The 21,931-nt window shown below is 41.3% G+C and overlaps 1 protein-coding gene across 7 annotated transcripts in view; it reads right to left on the bottom strand.

Moving 5' to 3' along the window:
- CREBBP (CREB binding protein) overlaps positions 1 to 21,931 on the bottom strand; it is a 95,230-nt gene that overhangs the window by 27,686 nt on the left and 45,613 nt on the right. For 3 of the 7 annotated variants that reach the window (XM_015642873.3, XM_015642879.3, XM_015642876.2), the window contains 13 exons: positions 19,332 to 19,581; positions 18,299 to 18,412; positions 11,323 to 11,565; positions 10,609 to 10,708; positions 9,995 to 10,141; positions 9,436 to 9,553; positions 6,666 to 6,858; positions 6,508 to 6,561; positions 5,192 to 5,316; positions 4,420 to 4,608; positions 2,581 to 3,000; positions 1,798 to 1,977; positions 1,384 to 1,570 (listed from right to left, as the gene is read on the bottom strand). In XM_015642873.3, the coding sequence (XP_015498359.1) occupies positions 1,384 to 1,570; positions 1,798 to 1,977; positions 2,581 to 3,000; positions 4,420 to 4,608; positions 5,192 to 5,316; positions 6,508 to 6,561; positions 6,666 to 6,858; positions 9,436 to 9,553; positions 9,995 to 10,141; positions 10,609 to 10,708; positions 11,323 to 11,565; positions 18,299 to 18,412; positions 19,332 to 19,581 (2,320 nt within the window). The remainder of the gene's footprint in view (positions 1 to 1,383; positions 1,571 to 1,797; positions 1,978 to 2,580; positions 3,001 to 4,419; positions 4,609 to 5,191; positions 5,317 to 6,507; positions 6,562 to 6,665; positions 6,859 to 9,435; positions 9,554 to 9,994; positions 10,142 to 10,608; positions 10,709 to 11,322; positions 11,566 to 18,298; positions 18,413 to 19,331; positions 19,582 to 21,931) is intronic. The other 4 variants (XM_015642875.3, XM_015642878.3, XM_015642877.3 and 1 more) reach the window with 3 other exon arrangements.

The following is a 21,931-nucleotide window of genomic DNA, read 5'->3' as shown; positions in this document are numbered from 1 at the left end:
CTTGGTTTATTCAGCATTTTAATACCAATGCTCAATTAACATTGAACAAAGTCCTTGTTGAGAAAATGTCACTATTTAAACTGGAGTCTGTGGTTGTACCTGCCCACACTGCACGTGCTTTGCACTGCACAGTCACTGAGTGACAAAACTTCCAAGATAAAATTGTGTCACCAAAGGAGGAGCTGGAATTCGTGGTGACCCAGCCTGAACTGACTCTGCAAGAACCTTCCCTGTGCAAGCACATTCCTACCAGGCAGCAGTGATTCCTTCCACTGGGAATATCACTGCCTCAGAAATACTAATAAGCTTTCCACTCCCTGTGTTACATTTGGGTTGGGAAAGGCTCTGCCAGTTGGTTCTGCAGCGTGCTCTCATTTGGGTGCCCCACTCTGCTGCCAGCTGAGAACATCAATCTGCAGGGAAATGTGTTTTATAGTGATTTATTACAAGAAGATTATGGTTAGGAACCAAATGCAGCCCAAAGCACATCAAGGAAATGCAGATTTTTTAGACAGCTGCATCACGTTGAAAGCTTCCCTTTGGTTGAAAACTAAAAATTAACCACAGAAAACATCACCTCAATAAAGCAGATGCCAAAAGGCAGAGGTCTCAAAACTGCAAAGGTTTTTGAGTCCAAAAACTTATCTTGCAACCTGCCACAAAGCCTGCACTGCAAGCAGAGAAATATATTTCTGTTTTAATAATCTTATTCTTACTAACACAAGGCACCCAAACATTTATATAACCTGCAATACCATGAAGTTTTTTCTTGAGTACAGATGCAATCACACCTCAATCTGTGCTGACACTGTGGCTTAATTTAAGAGACTGCTGAGCAAATGAACACTACACTGAAAACTTTCAAGTCCTGAAAACACAGGACTCTAAAATAAATGTTAAGCAGTCCAGCCTAGGAGGAACACAGGTTCAGGAGAGTTCAAGTGCCTGATTCTCAGAAAATTGACTGACAAAACTCAGGATAAAGGTGGTGTGTACAGCCTCTTAACAGGGAAAGAGAAGCGATGGATATCCTTGGTTACTGAAAGCACTCTTATCTACACTGAGCTCTCCTCAAAGAGCACCAAGATGTACAGGGAGGGATTTATGTATTTAATTCCTCCAGCAATCACTGCCTTACTGCCTTGGTCCTTCTGGGCAGGCACTGCTGAGATCAAGGGCACAGTGACTTGCTTTTCTCACCTGATTCATGTAACATTAAAGGAATCCTACTTTCAATATTAAGTTACAGAGTATTGATCTCCCAGAGCTCCAAGTGCTGGAAACACAAGTGCAAACCAGACCTCCCAGCAGGAGCTGAGACTGTGGAAAACAAATGTTAGTGAAAGCAAAGCACACAAGGGAACTCTGTTTTCATACACGTACTTTTCTTGCGGGGCTGAGACGGTGATGTTGATTGTGAAGTGGTTCCATTAGTGCTGCTCTCCTCTTCTTCTTTAACCTCTGCTTTCATTTCAGGCTTCTTTTCTTCAATTTCCATTGGCTCCTGCTTCAGTTCTGTTCCATCTGTTTCCTCTTTTATTTGTGAAGATCCTTGTAAATCCTCCTCCACCTTAAGAAAGGACGCAACGAGAGGTCCTGTTACATCTACAACCCAAACTTCAGCCATCAAAATATTAGTTTGAGATTGTTGAAGCACTTTCCATCCATGGCTTTCCTCAGGAGTTACTTTGCAGTAACGACCCTCCTCTCGCCCCTTAGCTCACCGAGTCAGACACATCATTAAGTGCTTTTATATCTATCACTGCTTTCAGTTAAGCTGTAGAGAATCTCATTTACCTCAGTCTTAGCTTCCACTTGTGTCTCACTAGTCTCTGGCTCAGTTTCTTCAGTTTTAACTTCTGATTTGCTTTCTAGCATTGGTGCATCTGGTCCTAGTTGCTGGGAATTCGTATCAGCACTAGCAACTGAGGCAGGGGTGGGGACCCTGTTATCAATACTAGCTGCTGCCTGGGATAGCTGTTGTAAAAACAGTACAAAAGAAAGACACTGCATATATAGAAATATTTTCCTTTACTAAAAATGAACAGCACAAAAGAGACATGAGATGATATTCTACAACAGTGCAGAACATGGATACAGGTCACTGTAGCCAAGATTTGATATTACACATTTAATAGCTCTGCTTTACAGAGGAGAAGCCAAGGAAGAATTCTGCCCCAAAGAGGCTTCTTTTACAGAGAAAACACCTGCCCAGTAAAACACTGTACATTCCTTGAAACGTGCATTTGCCCTGGCTGTATCTTAAAAGGAAAAAAAAAAACTATGCAAATCTCAGGATGAAAAAAGATTCTGATTATGGCCAAATAGAGCATTAGGCCTGTTACACCTCATCTTTCTGAGCACTGCTGCCGATTTTACTTTGAGCAGTTCAGCCATTCAACCCCCCCTCCTTCACACAATGCTAAGAACATCTGAACACACACATTTTATACATCTCTAACCAACCCTCTGGTCTGCTGTGGACAGCTATGGGCTCTACACATTCAGAACATGGTGCTACAGACAGGGACACGCGTGGGATGTCACGACACGAGGCAGAGGGGACCGGCTGGTACTTACTGGAGTGCCAGGTGGCTGTGCCTGCACAGATGTTGGCTGCTGCTGGGCTGGCTGTGGGGTTGGCACAGACTGGGGCTGGGCAGGGGTCTGTGGCTGCGGTGTCACCTGGGCCTGGGCCGCAGTCTGCCCCGTGGGGGTGCTCTGGGTCTGCGTGGCCGTGGGAACAGAACCCGGCGTCGGGGTCGGAGTTTGTCCCGAGGACGAGACCGGTGTCGATGGCTGGGTGGGTGCTGCTGGCTGGGGAGGAGTCATTCCCGGAGGGGTTTGGTGCTGGATCGGTGGCATCCCGGCAGCAGTGGACACGGGAGGTGTGCTCTGGTGCAGGGGGGGCTGGGTCACCGGGGGACACGGCAGCTGCCCGCTCTGCGCTCCCAGCATGTTCATGGAGTTGGGAAGAGCAGCACTGGGAACCTGCCCCTGCTAGGGAGAGAAAGAGTCTTACAGAGCCTGGAATCACACTTATCCTTTCAATCACAGCCCTGAAGCCTTCTCTGACAGGAGACTGTCAGTGCAAAGCAGATCAGCCACCAATGCTGCTGCTGCAAGTGACTGCTCCGATTCTTGTCACTGCTGCCATCAGCTCTCAAGGACCTTTCTCCCAGACCTAGTTGTGCCATGCACATCCTGTATTAATTCCACTGGCACTGAGAGGGAATCCTCACAATCCCAGTAACACAGAAACCCACAGGCAGCTTCTAAATGGTGCCATTAGCTGGGCAAAGGTCAGGCTTTGACACAAAATGGTTTTGAGCAAATACCCATTTTTAGGCCAGGACTCTGAGGCAGCTGTGCTTTAGAGGGCAGGTCAACACATTTAAGGCTGCTTTTGTACAGAGCAAGACTTAAGAAGAGTCTTTTTGTTTTCTTTTTAATTCTAATTAAACTGCTCAAGATGCTTCAGAAAACCTGGGATTTGTTTTTCAGAGCAGCAACAATAAAGTACTCTGGATGTACTTAAACCTTTAAGTGATACATTTTACTGAAGATTGCATCAGATAACTGGTGATAAAAAGGAATACTCCATCCCTAAATGTAAATGTTACTCTTAGAAATACAAATCAGTTAATTTCCCGCAGATGAGGTTTCAAATTTAAAACACACTTCTATATTGTCTTTACAGAGGCAGTTTTATGGAACTAAGTGCATTGGGGAAAAAATGTTCACCACAAAGGCAGTCAATTAAGCCAGGGCCCATGGAACTGTAGATGTTCCATCCTGAATATATTCCAAACTTGGCTGGACAGAGCCCTTCATAACCTGATCTAAGTAATCTCAGCACTCTGGAGGTTTTAACTAGCCTAAAATACTTGGGCTCTGAGTTAAAAAGCAAGCCTTTCCCTCTGGAAAAGCAGATACCTTGGCATCATAAGCACAGCTGCTACTTCACTGACCACTACTGCAACAGAAAAACGTTACAGGAAAAACCCAACAATTTTCTCTCCAGAAGCAAAGAAGTTAAAAACAAATTTTAGAAGATCTTGCCCAACCGCTTTATTATAATCCTAGATTTAAAGTTAGCTACTCGGGTCCACACAGAGACAAAACATATGCTCATAGGCATCCCATAAACTGATTTCTGATATTTCCCCTATAAATCTCATCAGCATGCATTTTTAAGGGATTTAAATCAGGAATTGCAGGGCGTTGCGCCCCCATTAACAGATGTCGATAAGTTATGTAAGAGCTTCTGAAGAAGGCAGATGTAACCCAGGAGCCCCCAAAGTTGGGGTGACTACATCAAACAATGGATATAGAAAGACAAATAAACAAATATAAGTAAAGTAAATCAATCAGAGGAAAATAATTAAGAGCAAATAAATCTTAGAGAATCCATCTCACCTGTGCCACCCCGGCCTGGGCTGTTGACTGACCCATGCCCACATTGTTCACATTCATAGCTCCAGTGGATGCTGGGAACTGGTTTTGGGGCAGGAATTGGTTCTGGGTAGGAGCCTGACCCATCATGTTGTTGGAATGAGCTCCCATCATGTTCTGTGGCTGAGGCATTCGGGAAGGAGACATTGCCATCTGAAAATTAACACCCGGATTAACTAATTACCATTTAGGATTACGGAGCAGGACAAAGGAAAATACATTGAAATCAATCAAAAGATAGGAAAAAAAAATAAAAGGAAAACTGACTTAATTACACTAACTGGAAGTGGGCATATGCCTATAACTTCAGCATTTGTTCCACAGCATTCATTATTTTTAACAGGTAGTATTCAGAGTGTTAACTCTGTTTTGTTCTCTGGGGTGACAGAGATAATCCAGGGAAACTAAAAATATTTTTGTTTTTCCAAAGAATAAAAACATGTTTTCATGTAGGAACAAAGAAGGTTTATATACTGCAAAGATAGTAGAAGCTCTTCCACAGATTGCTGGGGATTACTGCACCTGTGGAACGTGCCCCTCTCTAAAGATCTGCTCGGCGTTTTTGGAACACGTAAATATCGCAAACAAACGCCTCGGTAAAAGCCTGTCAGACTCGCTGCATTTCCATCAAATTTGCCCACAGGTTGCACCCCTGCTCTGTGGTTTGGCCTTTCCAGAGGGGCTGAGGTGAGGGGTGGGCTGAGGCTGTGCTGAGCAGGGTGTGAAGGGTACGAACCGCGGGCACGGCGCCCATGCTGTTCATCTGCACCGGGTGGTTCATCGGAGACGCCGCCCGCGGTCCCAGCGGTGCTTGGGGCATCTGTACATTCCCTATGGACATGGGGTTAAACTGATTCATTCCTGCAAATGCACCCCCAAAACAACTCATTAGGAACAAGTCAGCAGAATTTATGGATCTATATTCTACTGTAAAATTAACAGTTATTATGACTGCAATTCGACTGCCCTGTGCTTTATCTTTTAGTTATTTGACTTAACAGACAAATTAGGATGCAAGAAGTTAGAGCAATACTAGTGAAACACAATTTTTGGTGTCTTAAAAAAAAATAATTAAATGCAAAAGATGAAGAGTAGATGATCTGCAGAGGATGCTGGATGATCTGCAGAGACAGGATGCTATTTATAAATAATACCTTAGGATGGTTTCCTAAAATCAGGCATTTGCTTTGAAACAACAATGTCTTATTCAGGGCTCACTGAAATGGTTGAAGTAAATATGATAAAAATACATATGGGATGTATGAAGGCAACTCCAAGCCTCAAATCAGGACAAAAGCTGGCAAAATGCTTTAACAGGGGTTGTGCTTTTCATACAAAAAATTGAATCCCTCCAAAAAACTTGTCTAAAGCTGTAATTATGGAGCTATACTTGTTATCAACTTGTTCTCCTATTCAAATGAATTTTAAAAGTATTTAATTTCCCAAGGACATTTCAACACTAATTTTGACTTAGTACTAACTCTGAACCAAGAAATAAAATAGCTGAGGACATTTTTTTTTTTTAAGGAAGTTGCAGCACCTAAAAATCATGGGTTTGTTTTTTGGAAAAAAAACCACCCATGAGCTCACAGCAGCCTCAGTGAGTAATGACAAGTGCTGTGAACAAGCTCCAAGGCTTTTTTAGATGCACCTTCCATCAGAAACCAAGAAAGGCTATCATTAGTTACACAGATTTTAGGACTAATGTGCTGTGTTTCCAGCTACAGGTGTATTTTTGGCTAATTACCTGATGAAAACATGCCAACATCCTTCCCCCTTTACAGTGTTTTAAATGAGATTATCCACAGTATTCTTGCTTGAGCTGTCCTCTCTTTGGAACACTGAATTAATTCCCACTCCCCAGCAAAGTGCTGGATCCATATTGTTAACACTGCACTGACACACAGAGCAACGCCAAAAAATGGTGCTAAAAAAAAGGCAGCCCCAGTAGTTCTTCCCTCCCAACACCCAAAAACCCCAATGTGAGATCAGCTTTTCCCTCCAACAATTATTTTGAACCCACAAATTACAATTAGAGAGGAAAACAGATACCTTGAGAGACCTGCATACGACTGATAGGCACGGTTGGCATGGACATAGGCCCATCTGCAACACAACACAAGAACAGTCAGCAAAACCAGTTTTAAAAACAACCTCAGGACTGAGTCCAAAGACTCCTGAGAAGCAGAAGCAGCTCCAGCAGCACTTACTGGGTGGCCTGACGGGCTGTGCCTGGCCCATGGCAGCAGCCACCTGGGAAATCCCTGGGGGCTGGGGCCCAGGGGTCTGTAAGGCTGCTTGGTTCCCCAGCATCCCTTGTTTATGGAGACGAGACCTCCGCTTCTCTTCAAGCTCCTTTTGTATCTTGTAGATTTTCTCTGCTAATAAATGATAGTATTCATCCTAAAAGGGGAAAACAAAGAGTAATCAGCAGGAGAAAAACTCATTCAGTCTACCTGAATACCATCATCTGGGTTTGGGTTGGGTTTGTTTTGTTTTGGTTTTTTTTAATGTATACGCTTGCCTAATTGAAAAAGAAATATTTCTTTTCAAAATCCTGTAAATTAAGACAACCTTTTCTGCTTTAATGCAGAAAAGGGAAAAAAAAAAGCTTCCAGAAATCACACTTGCTTTAAGGCTACCCTGCACACCTACTCTGAGTAAATTAGCAGACAAAGGAGAAGGCTGGAAGTTCTCTATTGCTTCAGCAGAACCCAGGAAGCTGTGATTTAGTTTCTAAGTGTTAATGATTTTTAAATGTTACTTTCATAATAAACATTTCCACTAATCCACAGACAAAAGGAAAAGATATTCCCAGCACACTGTTACAGTGAATAAACTTTCAGGAGACAGATGTTAAGGACAGATCAATTTTTACATAAAGAAAGGAATTGCTCTTTTCCTAAAGAGTCTACCAACAATCATGACAAGGGATAAACAAAACCAGACAAAACCTCAAAGGAATGGAGAAAATTCAGTGAAAAATAGTCCACAGGCAGAGACAAGTAAACACTACATCTGTACAAGATGAAAAATCCATTTCACTCAACCCACACTGACAACAGATCCAATAAGACAGTCACAGTGCACACCACGTAGACAATTTTGTTTGTCAGGAATTGCTGGACACACATCTTCCAAGTGCATGAGATTATGCACCTGTTAAAGGCAGAAAACCCTCCCCAAACTCTCAAGGCTACGTTTCTTTTGTGGGGTCATCATGCTCTTAGAACCCAGGGTTACATAGAGCACAGGCTGACTGATGGTTGCCCACAATCCTTTTGTTTTTATTCAATATTCATCAAAACCAGAATTTATTATTACAGCAGGACTGAATTAATTTCCAAAAAACTTAATATGAGACATGTACTCCTCAGCAGCCTTGTTAAGAAAGTTCAGTCATGCAATATAAAGCTTTGTTTTTTCAGGTCACTTCTCAGAGTTTCTCAAAAATCAGTGCAAACACTTTCTGCTGTTCAGTTTAAAAGCTTTACAACCCCTCCCCTTCTCCTGCTCAAGCCATTTCAGTTCTAAGCTCTTATTTGTAAATTTAATATTGTGTTGCTTTCCCACTGCAAAGATTCCTGCAAAGGCTGTGCTCAAAGGGAGCACACACTGCTAGAACAGCATTAAACTCCTCACAACAATGCCTCTTACTAATATGTTTTTCAGTGTCAAAGTAGAATGGAAGCTCCTCAAAAAGAAGGATGTAATTCCTCACGGCATCGTTAACACATTCTGAATTATTCCCTTCTTCCAAGTTTGCTTTTTGGAGCCAAATACATTAGATGAATTCCAATAACAGAAACTTCTGGCCATGAGGCTCTGACAGCTGTTTTGAGGGGGGAGGAGAAGATACTTCTTGGGTGTTTGTCTGCCAGAAGGCATTTAATTTTACAATCAGGAGTTTGCTATGCTCATCCTTACTGAGAAGGTATTTAGACAACCAGGTGTGACCATGAAATCCTCCTTCTATCTAAAATTGGTCCCTAAAGCTGCCAGGGTAACCACGGCTGAGCACACCCAAATCTTCCTTGTAAACAACCTCTTAGTAGCTACAAGGAGGATACAAAGTGGTCACTGACCAACACTGACACAGCAGCACTCTAAGTATGACCACTGCCTATTTATTTACCTCTAGGAAATAAAACCTGTGCTTCCACCTCCAGCTCTTCTGGCAGGTGGGCTGAGAGGGGCAGAAGTGTATGTGATCATCTGATTATCACCTGAAATGTCACTAACTACTCTCTTTAGATGCTCCTCCCTTGCTTAAGGAAGGATCTCAAGTTTCTGATCAGGGTCTTGCTGGCTGTTACTACTGGTACTAATATTGTTGTCTTTTCCCAATGAAAACTTTCATGGAGTGGTTCCTTTGGGGTAGAATTACCACCATGTCATATCCATAGCTTGTCAATCAACAGGGGTTTGCTCCCTTCAAGTATGAGAGGTTTGAACTGACACATCTCTGTGCAGACAGAGCAAAAATCATCAACTACAACATGAATTCTATTTCTTTTTCCCATCCACAAAGTAGGCAAACTGACTTCTTATGTCTTAGCCCAACTACTCCTGGTGCTGCAGAGCAGAGGAGAATTAATTCTATCCCTACAGGTGGAAGGTAAGCAATGGAACAGCACTTGGTCCTAGAAAAAGCCTCCACTGGAAAAGAGGAAAATTTTAAAACTACTGCAATTCTATAAGGGAAATATCAAAAACTGCAAGCTGTGCTCCAAGCTTCTTGCATGTCCATCACACTTTCAGGAGGATGCAAGTTGGGATGGATGTGATGGTGTCTAGAGCTGAGGAGTGAATTAGCTTGGAGTGACATGAATCACATGGCTTGGAACTACACAAACACTGAAACACTGAAAACACAACTTTCCTCATGGAGAGGGCAGTGAAATGATTCCCTGTGGTTTTCTCTACAATTCTAAGATTTGTGATGCTATTTCTTCCACATGTTGGACTGAAGCAACATACCCTACTATTAGCAGATTCATACATATCTCCTTCCACTTTCCTGGCATAAGCCACCAAGTTCTCCATGCGGCGATCCTTCAGTGCTGCTGGATCAGGAGTGGGGAAGATGGCTTGGACACTGCAAGGACAGAGGAACAATAATAGATCTTCAGAATAAAAACCCAAATCAATACAGCTTTATGATAATCACCCTGAATGTTCCCTTATACACCAGATATGTAAAAACATATCAAAATGGTTAAAAAAATAATATTTTACTATTTCTCACGAGATTAAAACAAATCAAATGACGAAAATAAAGTGAGGCTTAACAGTCTGGAGTCTAAATAACTGTTCACCAGAGCAGAACAAATTTACTAGCAATAGAAACTAATTCCATGCCCACTCCTTAATGAGCATGAAGAACAAACTGAAGAGGATTAAAGGTAACAACTCATCCTGAGTGGCACAGCACCTGAGAACCACTACTGATAACTTTCTTTTCAGCTTAATAGCAGAACTACTGTATTGAAATTCTTTAAAAACATTGAGGAAGAAGTCAGCCTTGTTGAATACTTACAGTTTATGCACTAAATGATTGCGCAGGTCCTGAGTGACATGTTCATGCCATGCTTTCCTTACCCCGGTACTCGAAGGAGGTGCAGCCGTTGGCATTGAGCTGAGGTTTCCAACATTGCCAGAGTTTGTGCCATCATTCATTAGTGGGCTAAAATCAAAAGAAAAGGGACTTTTAGAGTACCAAAATGCAGAGTTTTGTCATAGGATTGATGCCTGAAGAAATTTTTGAGTTGTTGCTTTAATCTCTTTTAGCTATTGCATCAAACATTCTCTAAAGTGAAATTTTGGCATCAACAAACTGCAACCCCTGAAGCAGCAAAGCTCAGGAGTTTACAAGGCACATTCACAGAGTGAATGGTAAAGAATCACAACTATCAACTTAAAAATACAAAATATTCTTCCTTTGGGACTTCATTTAAAAGCAATAAATATTGTGGGGCTCTCAGGAGGCACAAAGTTCAGCTCTGGAACTGGGACAGGAAAGAGAGCAGAGCTGTACATGTGACTGACCATCTCCACGTCAATATAATCAGTTTTTAAAGCATGCTCTTTATTTATGTTCATAAGCATGCAAATAAATGTTTAATTGAGCAAGAATGAAAATGTGTGCATTACTTATTTGTCCCAAGGGATGTTGGAAGAGCAGTTTCAGAAATTAGACCCGGTTGCTGTTCTGTTGTTATTCCTCCTGCAGGAAGGTTCATCTGGTTGGCTCCTTTGGGGCAAAATTAAACATCATTGGTGCACAGTTCACAATTTTGACAATAATATGATGAAACTGCACTTTACTGACCCACCTGGCTAACAGAAGAAGCAATTGATCAAGTTAAGTATTTTTATAACAATACCTACTGTGCTGCACATATGTGGCTATTTATGGAACAAATTACTTTCAGTCTGAACTACAAAAACGAGTCTATTAAAATTTTAAATTCATAAACTCTTAAGATTAGATCAATAAGCCATAAAGAAGGTAATACTAGCAATTAAGATGCAAAAAAAAAGCATTTGAGACAGAATTGTCTGTTAGAACAGGGGACAACTGTTAAACCAAAATCCTTCAGAAATTCTGTCTCATCACCTCAGAGAATGAGCTATATGCTATATTTTAAAAGAAACTCAAAGTCCTGCTATTTGGCCAAAGCACTACATTCAAAACTTTCTAATATTCAAATGTAAATGAATGGCAGTGTATATAAATAGTGTACTTCTAACTTAATAAACAACATGACCAGACAGTCACTACTCTGACCAAACAAAATACCAGACTATCCTAAAAGTTCAACATAATTTATTTAAACTTTTTTTTTTTTTCTTTTCTCCACCTACCCAGTGCATTAATGGTCCTCATTTGCTGGTGAGCCTGAGGCTGTGCTGGCTGCTGGCCTTGGACCTGGGGCTGCAGCTGTGTTTGGGGCTGGTTGCCATATGGCAGCCCCAGGGCAGCATAGGCTCGTTGCATGGAGCTGGGGTCAATTGGATTGGGATTACTTAGTGATGGAGTGTTCTGCTGGCCTGTACCAACAGAACCGATGGAATTCTGGATCCCACCAGCTGGAGACCCTAAAAGGGCTATAAGAGAAGAGAAAGAATAAGAGAAAATTAAAATTCGATGGGAATAAGGAGTAAAACCAGTCATGCCAAAAGTCACCACAACATGCACATATTCTATGACACAGATATTTTTCTGCCAGAGGACAGAACAACACTCAAGATGCCAAGTGGGAAAACTCAGCCTTCGATTCTACAGGACAGAACCCACCCTGGCTATTAATCCATGCAGTCTAAAGAGAAGTGCTGTAAATTTCAGGCATATAAAGCCCATAATTACTTGTAATAGATATACAGTACAGGCTCCTATATAAGGCTAAATAGGATTTTCATGCTTGGGGACAGTAAACTAAGGGGGAAAAAAATTTAATTCCTCTACTTCCCTCTTTCCCATCAATCCCATTTTAGGTCAAAATATTTGGCTCCAGAACAGAGATCCTGAGTTCAGCAGAAACACTGTGTCCTTGGACACAAAGGTAATACTGAAGATCTGTTGGTAGAAATTTTCATTGCCAGCAGTCACCAGATGAAATCCTCTGAAGAGGCCAAATTACCTTAAACCCCAAATTACTCAGAGATATGAAAAACTCTGATGAGTCTCACATTGTAGTGTACAAAATCTAAAATAAGTTGGAGTCAGAGAGGGGTTGAACTCTGGTAAATAATTTAGATGATGTTCAGGTATTCATTAATCTACATGGCTACCACAACCAACCAACCTCTCCCACCATACAGATGTGTGGAAGTGTAATTTTCATTGTAGGCAGGAAATGGAAACAACAGGGAAAAGTAGCATTTACTTAATCCAGAAGAGAGCAAAATATTGCTTTCTGGTTCTCATTTTATTTACCATTCTAAGTAATACCATGTTCCCTTGTGAATGACCCATGGAGTGCAACCTTCAGCACAGAGATGCTGCATTTTGATAATCAGGGCTCTGGTAGAAGTAACACTTCCTTCACATTTTCCCCCTCAAGTAATTAAATATGTAATGTGCATTACAAATGTGTGAACTAAACTTAGCAACTGTAATGGCTCTTAATATAGGCAACAATAACTGTTTTATTGAAATATTAGTAGGGGCACGTGCTTAGATAAAAAAGTCATGAAAACAAGCCTTCTGAGACATTAACAGCATTATCCAGGCTTTCTTAAATCCTTACCCACTATGGAAACTGAATCACTTGAACAGATACACAGGCTTCCAGCTTCCACCCAAGAGAAAACACACACACTGCAGAGTCCAGACTTTTCCCTCTCCAGATGAGAAATCAATTTCATCTCATTTGCCAAAGAACTACAAATAAATTTACTCAGCTATCTTCCTCTCCTGAAGAAGCAGCTCTACAAAAAACATCCTTTTTTCCCCCAAAGGACAATCCACAGTATTTTAAATGCTGGGATTACCATGGAAATTAAGGTTTATATATACTTACACTCTGTGGACACACTCACAATAACTTTTGAACTCACTGATCACTTCCAAGAGAGTTTAAAAACAAAGAAGCTGATTAAGATCCTACCAGCTTAATTAAAAAAAAGACATATTAAAGAGCAGCTATATGAATTCCTCATTGGACTTGCATGTAGTTCTCTGGAATCACACAATCTAGGAGAAAATGCCTTTACACTACTGCAAGCCAAGGAACAGGAAGGTTAAATAGCACAAAAATTGTGGCACCCTGGAATTCAAAAGCCTTCAGAGACTGCTGTGACAGCACAGATTGATTCAGGAGCTAATAAGAATTCCAGCTTGTTAGAGGATGGTATTCCTCCAGAAAAATTAGGACAAAACCTCCCCAGTCTGCTTTCAGTGCAGGAGATGGCAGAACACACGCAGGTGATGCAGGGAACCAGGGAAACAAAAAAACCAGGGAAAACCTCAGTGGCCACCTCACTGAGGAGAGCCCAGCCTTCCACCAGCCCTCACCTTCTCCTGGGGAAAAACCACTGATTGTTTAAGACTGCAGGCTTGGCCTGAAGCTCACTTGGACAAGTCCAGCACGTCCAGCCCATGGCTCTGGGCTGAGCTTTGGCAGCAGCATCAGTCACTGCAAAGCTCAAGTTCAGCCCTTGTGTTAGAACAGTTTTAGACTATTTGCCCTCAGCTTTTCTACACTTCATAACGCAGTAGGATTCTGTTCTGAGTATTGCCCAACATCAGGAATCTGTTTTTGAAGGAGGTTTTTTCGTCTGTTTGTTCACTGGTTTTGTATGAAGGCATGACATTATCTGTCAAATAAGAAGATGGAGGCAGAGAGTATTAAATTTCCACTCTGGAGAGACCAAAGTGAAAATGCTGTTCTTTCTGTAGCAGATAGATTTCCCTTTCTGTGTGCAGGGAAAAAAGTCAACTAAAATAAATACAGCCCTGGAACAAACACATTAGGCCACTGCAACGTGAAACAACATCTATTGTAATTTACTTTTATTAACTGATGCTTCAGATGTTGAGGAGCCCATGACAGAAGTTACAAGTGTGAAATGAGCTCTGTAATTCACATTCTAAATGCTGTAAAGACGACTGGCTCTGTGTGTCCCAGTGTCATTTGTGTTTATGTACCTGAGGAGGGAAGGTTCAAACAAGCACAAATTCAGCAGTCCCTGAACTTTCTGAGTAGTTCCAGTGACATCCCAATCCCCAGAAGGCATCAAAACCATCCAAGAGCAGCTCACCTGCAGGATTCCTGTCCCAGGCACTGCTGTTTAATGACACTGCACTCATGACTTTTAGAGGGAAACCCCTCCAGCTAATTAAAATTTATTTTAAACACAGATCCCTAATGCTATTTTAAGTATGAATGCCCAGCACTTCTCTAACCTGACCACTCCAGTGAACATGTTAAACCATTTTTGAGAATTTTAAATGCCTGAACTCTAAGGATTAGACCAATAAGCTAGAAAGAAGGTAATAACAACAATTAAGATGCAGAAAGAAAGTAGCATTTGAGACAGAATTGGCTGTTAGAACAGCTGGCAATTGTTAAACCAAAATCCTTCAGCAACTCTGTCTCACCACCTCAGACAACAAGCTATGAGCTGATTTAAATTTAGCCACGCTGGTTTAAATGTTTGATTTTGCTTCCAAATTCTTTAATTGAGACTTGTTCTATCCTGCATCTCCTCACTCTCCTCATCTCAAAGGTGCTGGAGCAAAATTTGTGCTGGTGCCCTTGACTCACCTCAGCACAAGCCTGTCCTGCACTCAGAATTAGGCAGGTACACAAAGGTAAATGCATACAATTTTTAATTAAAGGCTGTTTCTTGAATCATATCATGGGGTAAAGATTTTACAAGGAACTTGAAGAAGGAAGTGTCAATTTTAAACTTCACCACCAATACCATTTTAATTTTTATTTAAGTTAAGCACTAAATTAGAATCCTTCAGAACAGCATTGGATCAGACAGTCAGTGGAACTCCTTAATCCATGGACTACCATCCATCATGTGGCTCCATGGGATAACTGATGGGTCACCATTACATGATTTCCAGCAATTGAAAACACAAGAGACATGTTGTGTTTGTAGATCTTATATTTCCTGACAGAGAGACTTGAACAAGTTGGATTTCATTGTGTTTGCACAGAAAAAAGACTCTACTGAAGAAGTTGCTTCCTCCTCCTCCTCCTCCTGGACACATTTCCCTGTGCATGGATGCACTCGCTCCCTTCTCTGCAAAGGATTGGTTCCCAAATGCTCCACATCCAGGTTCTCTTCCATTTTCTGCCTCTACTCAATACCCTGCTATGTCAGCCAGCTAGATCATGGTCCCTACTTCCACTTCCCTCATCACATTCCTGCTCTTTCATCCCTGCCTTCACATACACCAGGATTTCTGTCTCTGTCTTCTCTAAAATCACACTTTTAGGTGAAGATTAGTTATCTCAAGTTTAATCTTTCTTAATCCAGCTTTCTCCTTGCTGCATTTTATTTAAAATTTTCCTACAAGGAATGTTAGAGGGGAGCCAAGCTCCAAGTTCACAACTCCACTTTCCAGTCTCACTCATCTGAGTGGGGATCCCAGGGGTTTTCCAGTGTCCCCTGACCCTGGAATGATGCACAACATTACAAATGGGAGCAGATCCAGGAGCTGTGCACAACACACCTGCCCAGGCCAGGAACAGAAGAATTAAGGAGCTCATACATGTGCATGATAAAATGAATCTTCAAAGAATAACTGACACAGCTACAAAACTAGGAATTATATCAACAACTGTTTGTAAAAATTTGTCACACATATCATGTTGGGCCCATCAGGGAGCAAGAAGTACTTCCTAACTAAAACAAGCCTTTAACCCCAAAATATTTCAACCAAATTTCAAGGCATTACTTCAAACCACAGGATTCACCTGTTTATTCAAAAGCAAAGTTTAATGTTTCACCACGTGCAACATAATATTTGTTTTCCCATTTCTCCTGCCCCCTCAGAATTACATGGGACACACAATAAGAACCATGTGGAACAGAAAGAATTTTAAATTTGTCCCAATATACTCTATTAACAAGTCAGGTCACTATCAACCATTATAGTAAAATATAGTTCAAGAGCTCTTTAAAATAAATAAAAAAGGCAATACAGAGGAAACCTGGCACAATGTTCTTTACAAACAAATCCCAACACTAAAAGACCTGTACAGAAACAGCTCCATGGCAATAACCCAAACCCCAGGACTTTCCAGGACTTGCAGATCCCCAAGGAGTAGGAACAGAAAGCTACAGAAGCATAGGAGTGTGTATGGAAGTGAGGCACCACACTGCAATGGCTCAGCAGTGCTCAACTCCAGAATGTTCTAAAAGGTGGGCACCCTTTGAAGCAGCTTCTTGAAAGCCCAGCATGGCCACACCAGGACTGAAATAACAGCAGGAAAACAGGGATGGGCACAGGAAGGAGGGTACTGGGCTCTCTGTAAGGAACACAATAGAAGGAGGATCACTATACTTCTCATTCCTTTTTCCCTTTCTGAATGTTCTCTGTATTCTGCCAATGCAGACTCCCTCCTCCTCCCAATTTAGTAGAAGCTACTGTGATTTATTCTTAAGAAAGAAAACATTTTCTTCCAGTCTAAAACTATCCCAACTCTGGTTGGTCTCCATCTGATTTGGAACAACATTTTACAGAGCACCAATGTTACCAATACAAATCATTCCCCAAACCTTCCTGAATGCCCAAAAAGGGGCACCTTTTATGATACAGCTCAATGAGTACTTTTAGTGTTCCTCTTTCACCTCCCAATAAACCATGAGGTTTTATGTGACCCTGAGACATAATCCAGGACAAAGAACCCTGCACCACTGGATTATTGATTAACTGAATAGGAGAAGGAGATTTCATATTCATCTCCTTCCATATGCAACAAGAGAGAAAAATTCTACACTTATTCATTATAATTCTGTGGCAGTCAGACAGTATCCTATTTGATCCCATAGCAAAATTCCTTTTAAGGATTGTTTATGTTCCAGTTTTTGTTCTCTTATAATCAGCTGTATGAGCAACAAAACAAATAGTGCACAAACTACTTTTCTCCAGCAGCTTGTATTGAAAAATGCAATTCTGTTCTGGTAGATGTTGTTAGCACTTTGATAACAACTGTGTAATAAGGATGTTAAGCACAAATGGACCATGTCATATTAAAAAGCAAAGCTTTCAACACATTTTTTGAGGGCCAAACAACTAATCACTTGCAACAAATTACTACTTTCAAAGCACAAGACTTATCTTGTTTACCAAGGAGAAGTTTGGTAAAACTGAAACAAAATTCTGACCTCCATGTAGCTCTATAAGTTGTAATTTTTTCTGTTTTGGAGAAGGAAAACCCCTCTTTAAACCATAAAGAGAACATGCTCAATGGATAATTTTGGTAGTTTTAGCAGCTACTCTCCCCTCTGCCTTAATCCCACCTAACCTAGGAGCAATTCTGCATCCTCCAAGGTTTACTGGTGTTCCCCACTGCAGTCTCAGCTTAGCTGGAAATTAGCAGAATGCTTCCAATCCAATTCCAATGTACAAGCTTTGCAAGTCCTGCAGCTATTTTCCACTTCTTAACCCTTATTTAAATATACTTAGGCATAACATTACTTAGGATTTCTAGAACTTTACATCGATGCTGTAAAATGTTCCACCCTGGCATCTTTTCAAAGGACTTGATGAGAAGCAAACCTACCAACATAAGTTCAGAATTTTCTTTTTCAGAGCAAGAGGGAAGAAGAAATAAACTACAAATGGACCAGTCCCAAGGATCAGTAACAGCTCAGCTATTATAAAAACCAGGCATGATTTGCAGAACTACAGCTAATCTATACCAGTGTTAAATACACTTAATGATTAAGCCATCCAGACCTTTTTACATGAGAAAATTATTTTTTCAAACATTTTTGGTTATTTTAAGTCTTTAGCATGTTGATTTAAATAGTTTCTAGCAGCAAGAAACACAATCAAGCAGCTTATCTCCTCCCCAATCCACTACCTATATCCAAAACTACTTCATAACAGGAATCTATTGACCTCCCTCACAAAGAAACCAGTTAGAAGTTGCCACACCCTTTAAAAAAGATGTGTCTTGAGCTCAGACTTTCCCAATTATTGCATATTTAATTAATAAATAGATTCAATGATCAGAAATGGAAATTCACTTGATACATTTATCCTTGTAAAAGATTATTAATGACTACTGTTTGTTGGGACACCGTCAGGAGTTTATTCCTCCATTGCACATGTGATCAACTTTGGTTTAACAGCAGTAAGAGAAGCACTCACGTTGTTGGTTTCTTTTGTCACTGGCATTTTTCAGAGGAAGGCACACGGGACAGTCGTGCCGAGTACAATTCTTCCAGTGGGAGATGATTTGTCTTGAAGATGCACAATGAGCAACTGCAGCAAGGGAAAGCAAGAGTTAACAGCCACTCCTTGGTTAATTGGGTTTGAATGATTTCATTTTCAGAGTAACTCTATTCTTTCTCCTTCACAAGCAATACTAAAACCACAAACAAGTAAATTTTTTTGCTACACTGCTACAATCCTGCTTCCAAAAGGCAAATATTGCCTGTACACGTAACTAAACACAACTGAAATGTCTTGTGATCCAAGTGCAAAAGAAGGAAACTAGTACTGAAATTTAAGACAAACACATGGTGGATATCACACTTAATATTGATGCCTTAAGTTTTAGCTTTCATATTTTCCAGATTCTATACTGTATTAGTATATAACTCTGTGTGATGTGTTAGCAAATTCTCCTCAGTGTAGTCAGACACAACAATCCTTTCCCAGCCCAACAACCAAAGACACAGTTGCAGTTTCAGGTCCAAAATGTGTAAACAGCAAATTGAGGAGAGCAGTCTGGGAGGATGGGACTGCAGAACCTGGAGCTGGAATTGGACAATTATCCCAGTATGGAAATGAACCAAAATTTATATAAATGTGAAAACTCGTGACCAAGTTCCATCTTGAGCAGAGTCACAGCCAAACTCTTGTACTGCCCAAAGTATATCCTTTAAAAATCTTTTTAATAAATACCTGCTTTATTCCTTTAATACTGTCTAGCCTCTATTCCAGACAGTCTCTCAAAGCATCAGTGAGGAGATGAAGAAGATGCTTTCAAGCATAGCTACACTGGTGCCATCCTATTTGAGCAGGGAAAATGTTGCATTCTGTTTTCTGAACTGGCAGCTGAGGAGAGCTGGGAGCAGTTTAACCACAGAGCCAGTGCTGCCACTCCCTCACCCAGGCACAGGGGACCCTCTGGCTGAGAAGAGCAAGGCTGGGGACAGGGGGAGCAGAGAGGGCTCACCTTGGCAGGCCTTGCCAGCCTGGCAGTGCGTCATGTGGTTGAGGACGTTCTTCATGGTGCGGCAGTGCGGGAGGGCGCAGGCGCGCACCTCGCCGTTGGCCTGCTCGCGCCGCTGACACTTGTGAGCGTGGAGCAGCAAAACCAGCTGCTGCTGGATCAGTTTGCGCTTCTCAGGGTCTGCTGTGGGCCCGGTGGCCATGGCCTGTGTCGGGACAATCCCCACTTGTTGGACTTGGGTTTGCATCTGGGACTGAGAGAAAAATGGAGAGGTCAGTGTTGTGCCTGCGAGCTTCTTGTACAAGATTTGAGTATCACAGAACTGTTCTCTGGGCTATAAGGGCTATTGCACCACTCCCCAGAGCATTCCTAATGCTGAAACAACATCAATGTATTGAGAGGTTCTCTGTAAAAACACTTAAACAAACAAGAATTTGAATAATGAGCCATTCAAAATATCCTTTATTAGAGAGACCATAATCCCAACAGCAATGAGCTCTTATCACACTCAGAGGTGGAATTCCTTGAGGTCCCTTCCAATCCACACCATTCTATGAATTCAAGCTTGCTTAGTATTACATTTTCATACTAGAGGTGAGATTTTCATATTATAGGTTTTATACAAATCAACCCCAGTCCCCTGTCCCTAAGAAAAAGAGAAGTCCAAAGGGAGAAGAGAGTCAAAATTCTCTGACTGCCTCCATGTGTTACAGCAAAAGGAAGAGCTGATTTCCTAAGCCTAAGTTAGTCCTTTTTCTCTCCAAGTGATATTCCTTCCACAGAGAAAATTCCCAGGGCAAGCTGTATACAGTTTTCTCCTACTAAGGGCCACCTAAACCTGGGTTGCATTATTGCTGCTGAAGAGAACTGGAGTTATCACAGGGTGACACTGGGTTTGATCAGCTTTAAAATCCAATGTTTTACTTCCAGCATCCATTCTTTATGGACACACTTCTGTACCAAGGCCTGAGCTCTGCCTGCCAGCAGCAAACTCACAGAGATCTTCAGTCTAAGACACAGCTCATAACAGTGCAGAAGAGAAACAGCCCCTAACATGTCAATTATTCAACACAGATTAGGCAGCTTTTCTACCTTCTTGGACAAATGTAGAAACCTGACTTCCAAAATGAAACATATCCACACCACTGACTCCCACAGCAGGAACAGATATGGGACTGCAAAAGTGCTGAAATCCCTGTGATTTGCAGCCTGAATTAATCTTGTGGACAAACAAACAACTGTCCCAAGAATTGCTTTGATTATGCACAAAAACATGTTATTACAGGAAAGCTCACCAAATTCCAAGCTACCTAAGGAAAACAAGCCATGAAAAACACTTTCAAATAGAATATAAGAACATTAGGATTATGCTGGGGAGATAACAGAGGAAATAGTTCAGTGCTGCCTGCAGAACTACTAACCACAACCTGAATACCACATTTAAAAAAAATCAGGTTTAAGTGTCAGCATACACCATTTGTAGCCCACTCTACTTCTGACCTTTGAGAAGGATTCACAGAAAATTCCATAGCCTACAAAATCCTAGTTTTCTCAGACCAACAAAACATTTCCTGCATGCTCCAGCAGCAAGCTTTGTCCCTGCACATCAGATTTTGGAGCTTGCTTTTCTTCTGGGGAATGAAGCACACAAGATCAAGTAGAATACACCATGTCTGGTATTTGATGGAGGAAGTGGGGACTCTGCCACTTGATAATGATTATAGTAACTCTTAGACAAGACTCTCATACAAAGAGGAATTGCTGAATCCATTTGTCTTGAGCTTTCAAGAGAAAGAACAATAAAAGGAATAAGGGGGTGAATGAAGGAAACCCATGAACATCTGCTCCCACTGCATGCAGCTGAAATTCAGTCTTCCATTTCTCCTGTGAACAAATCCATAGAGCAGAGAGGTTTTGCTGAAACAATTCTTGGGTCACAAATAGGAAACAATTAGTTCAGCTAATCTGCAGAAAAATACACGGATCATGCCAAAGAAAATCTTGTTGGAAGCGATGCTTTCATCCCAGTAAAAGAATTGTTTCCCAAGCCAAGTCCTCCTTTTGTTACTACCCTTCCAGTTAGCAGACATGACTGCAGCTGTATCAGCACAGATGCCCTGACCCAGAGGGTTTCTTGAAGACTGAGTAAGAAAAGAGCAGAATTGCAGAGTATCAGTGGTCTGAAGAACAAAGCAGTCTTAGTCCAGATCACTGTGTCTGCAGGTAGGCTCAAAACCCCCTCAGAATATAAAGCTTCTTGTTGCTTCACCTGACTGACAATGTTGAGGCAGGAAGTTCAGGCACTTCTGGACCCACAATTAAAAGAAATAATTAAACAGTCAGATAAACAAAGTAAAAAAGATATTTTTGTTTCTCTTGCCATTTGTTCCACCATCGACAGAGCAAATGGATCAGGGGTTGGAAATCTGCTAAAACCTCTGATGGAGATGGGAATGTCAATAATCAGTTTTCTAGATACTGAGTTATATATTAATATATTTTTATATTACCCTATATATTCTGTAGGGTAAGACAACTATTAATACCCTTTAAAATTATGGAAACTCATTCACAGAGGAAGATGCTTCTGCCCTGTCCCTATC

The sequence above is a fragment of the Parus major genome, chromosome 14 (genome assembly GCF_001522545.3).
Source record: "Parus major isolate Abel chromosome 14, Parus_major1.1, whole genome shotgun sequence".
Taxonomy (NCBI): Eukaryota; Metazoa; Chordata; class Aves; order Passeriformes; family Paridae; genus Parus; species Parus major.
This window is presented reverse-complemented; position numbering and strand designations above follow the sequence as displayed.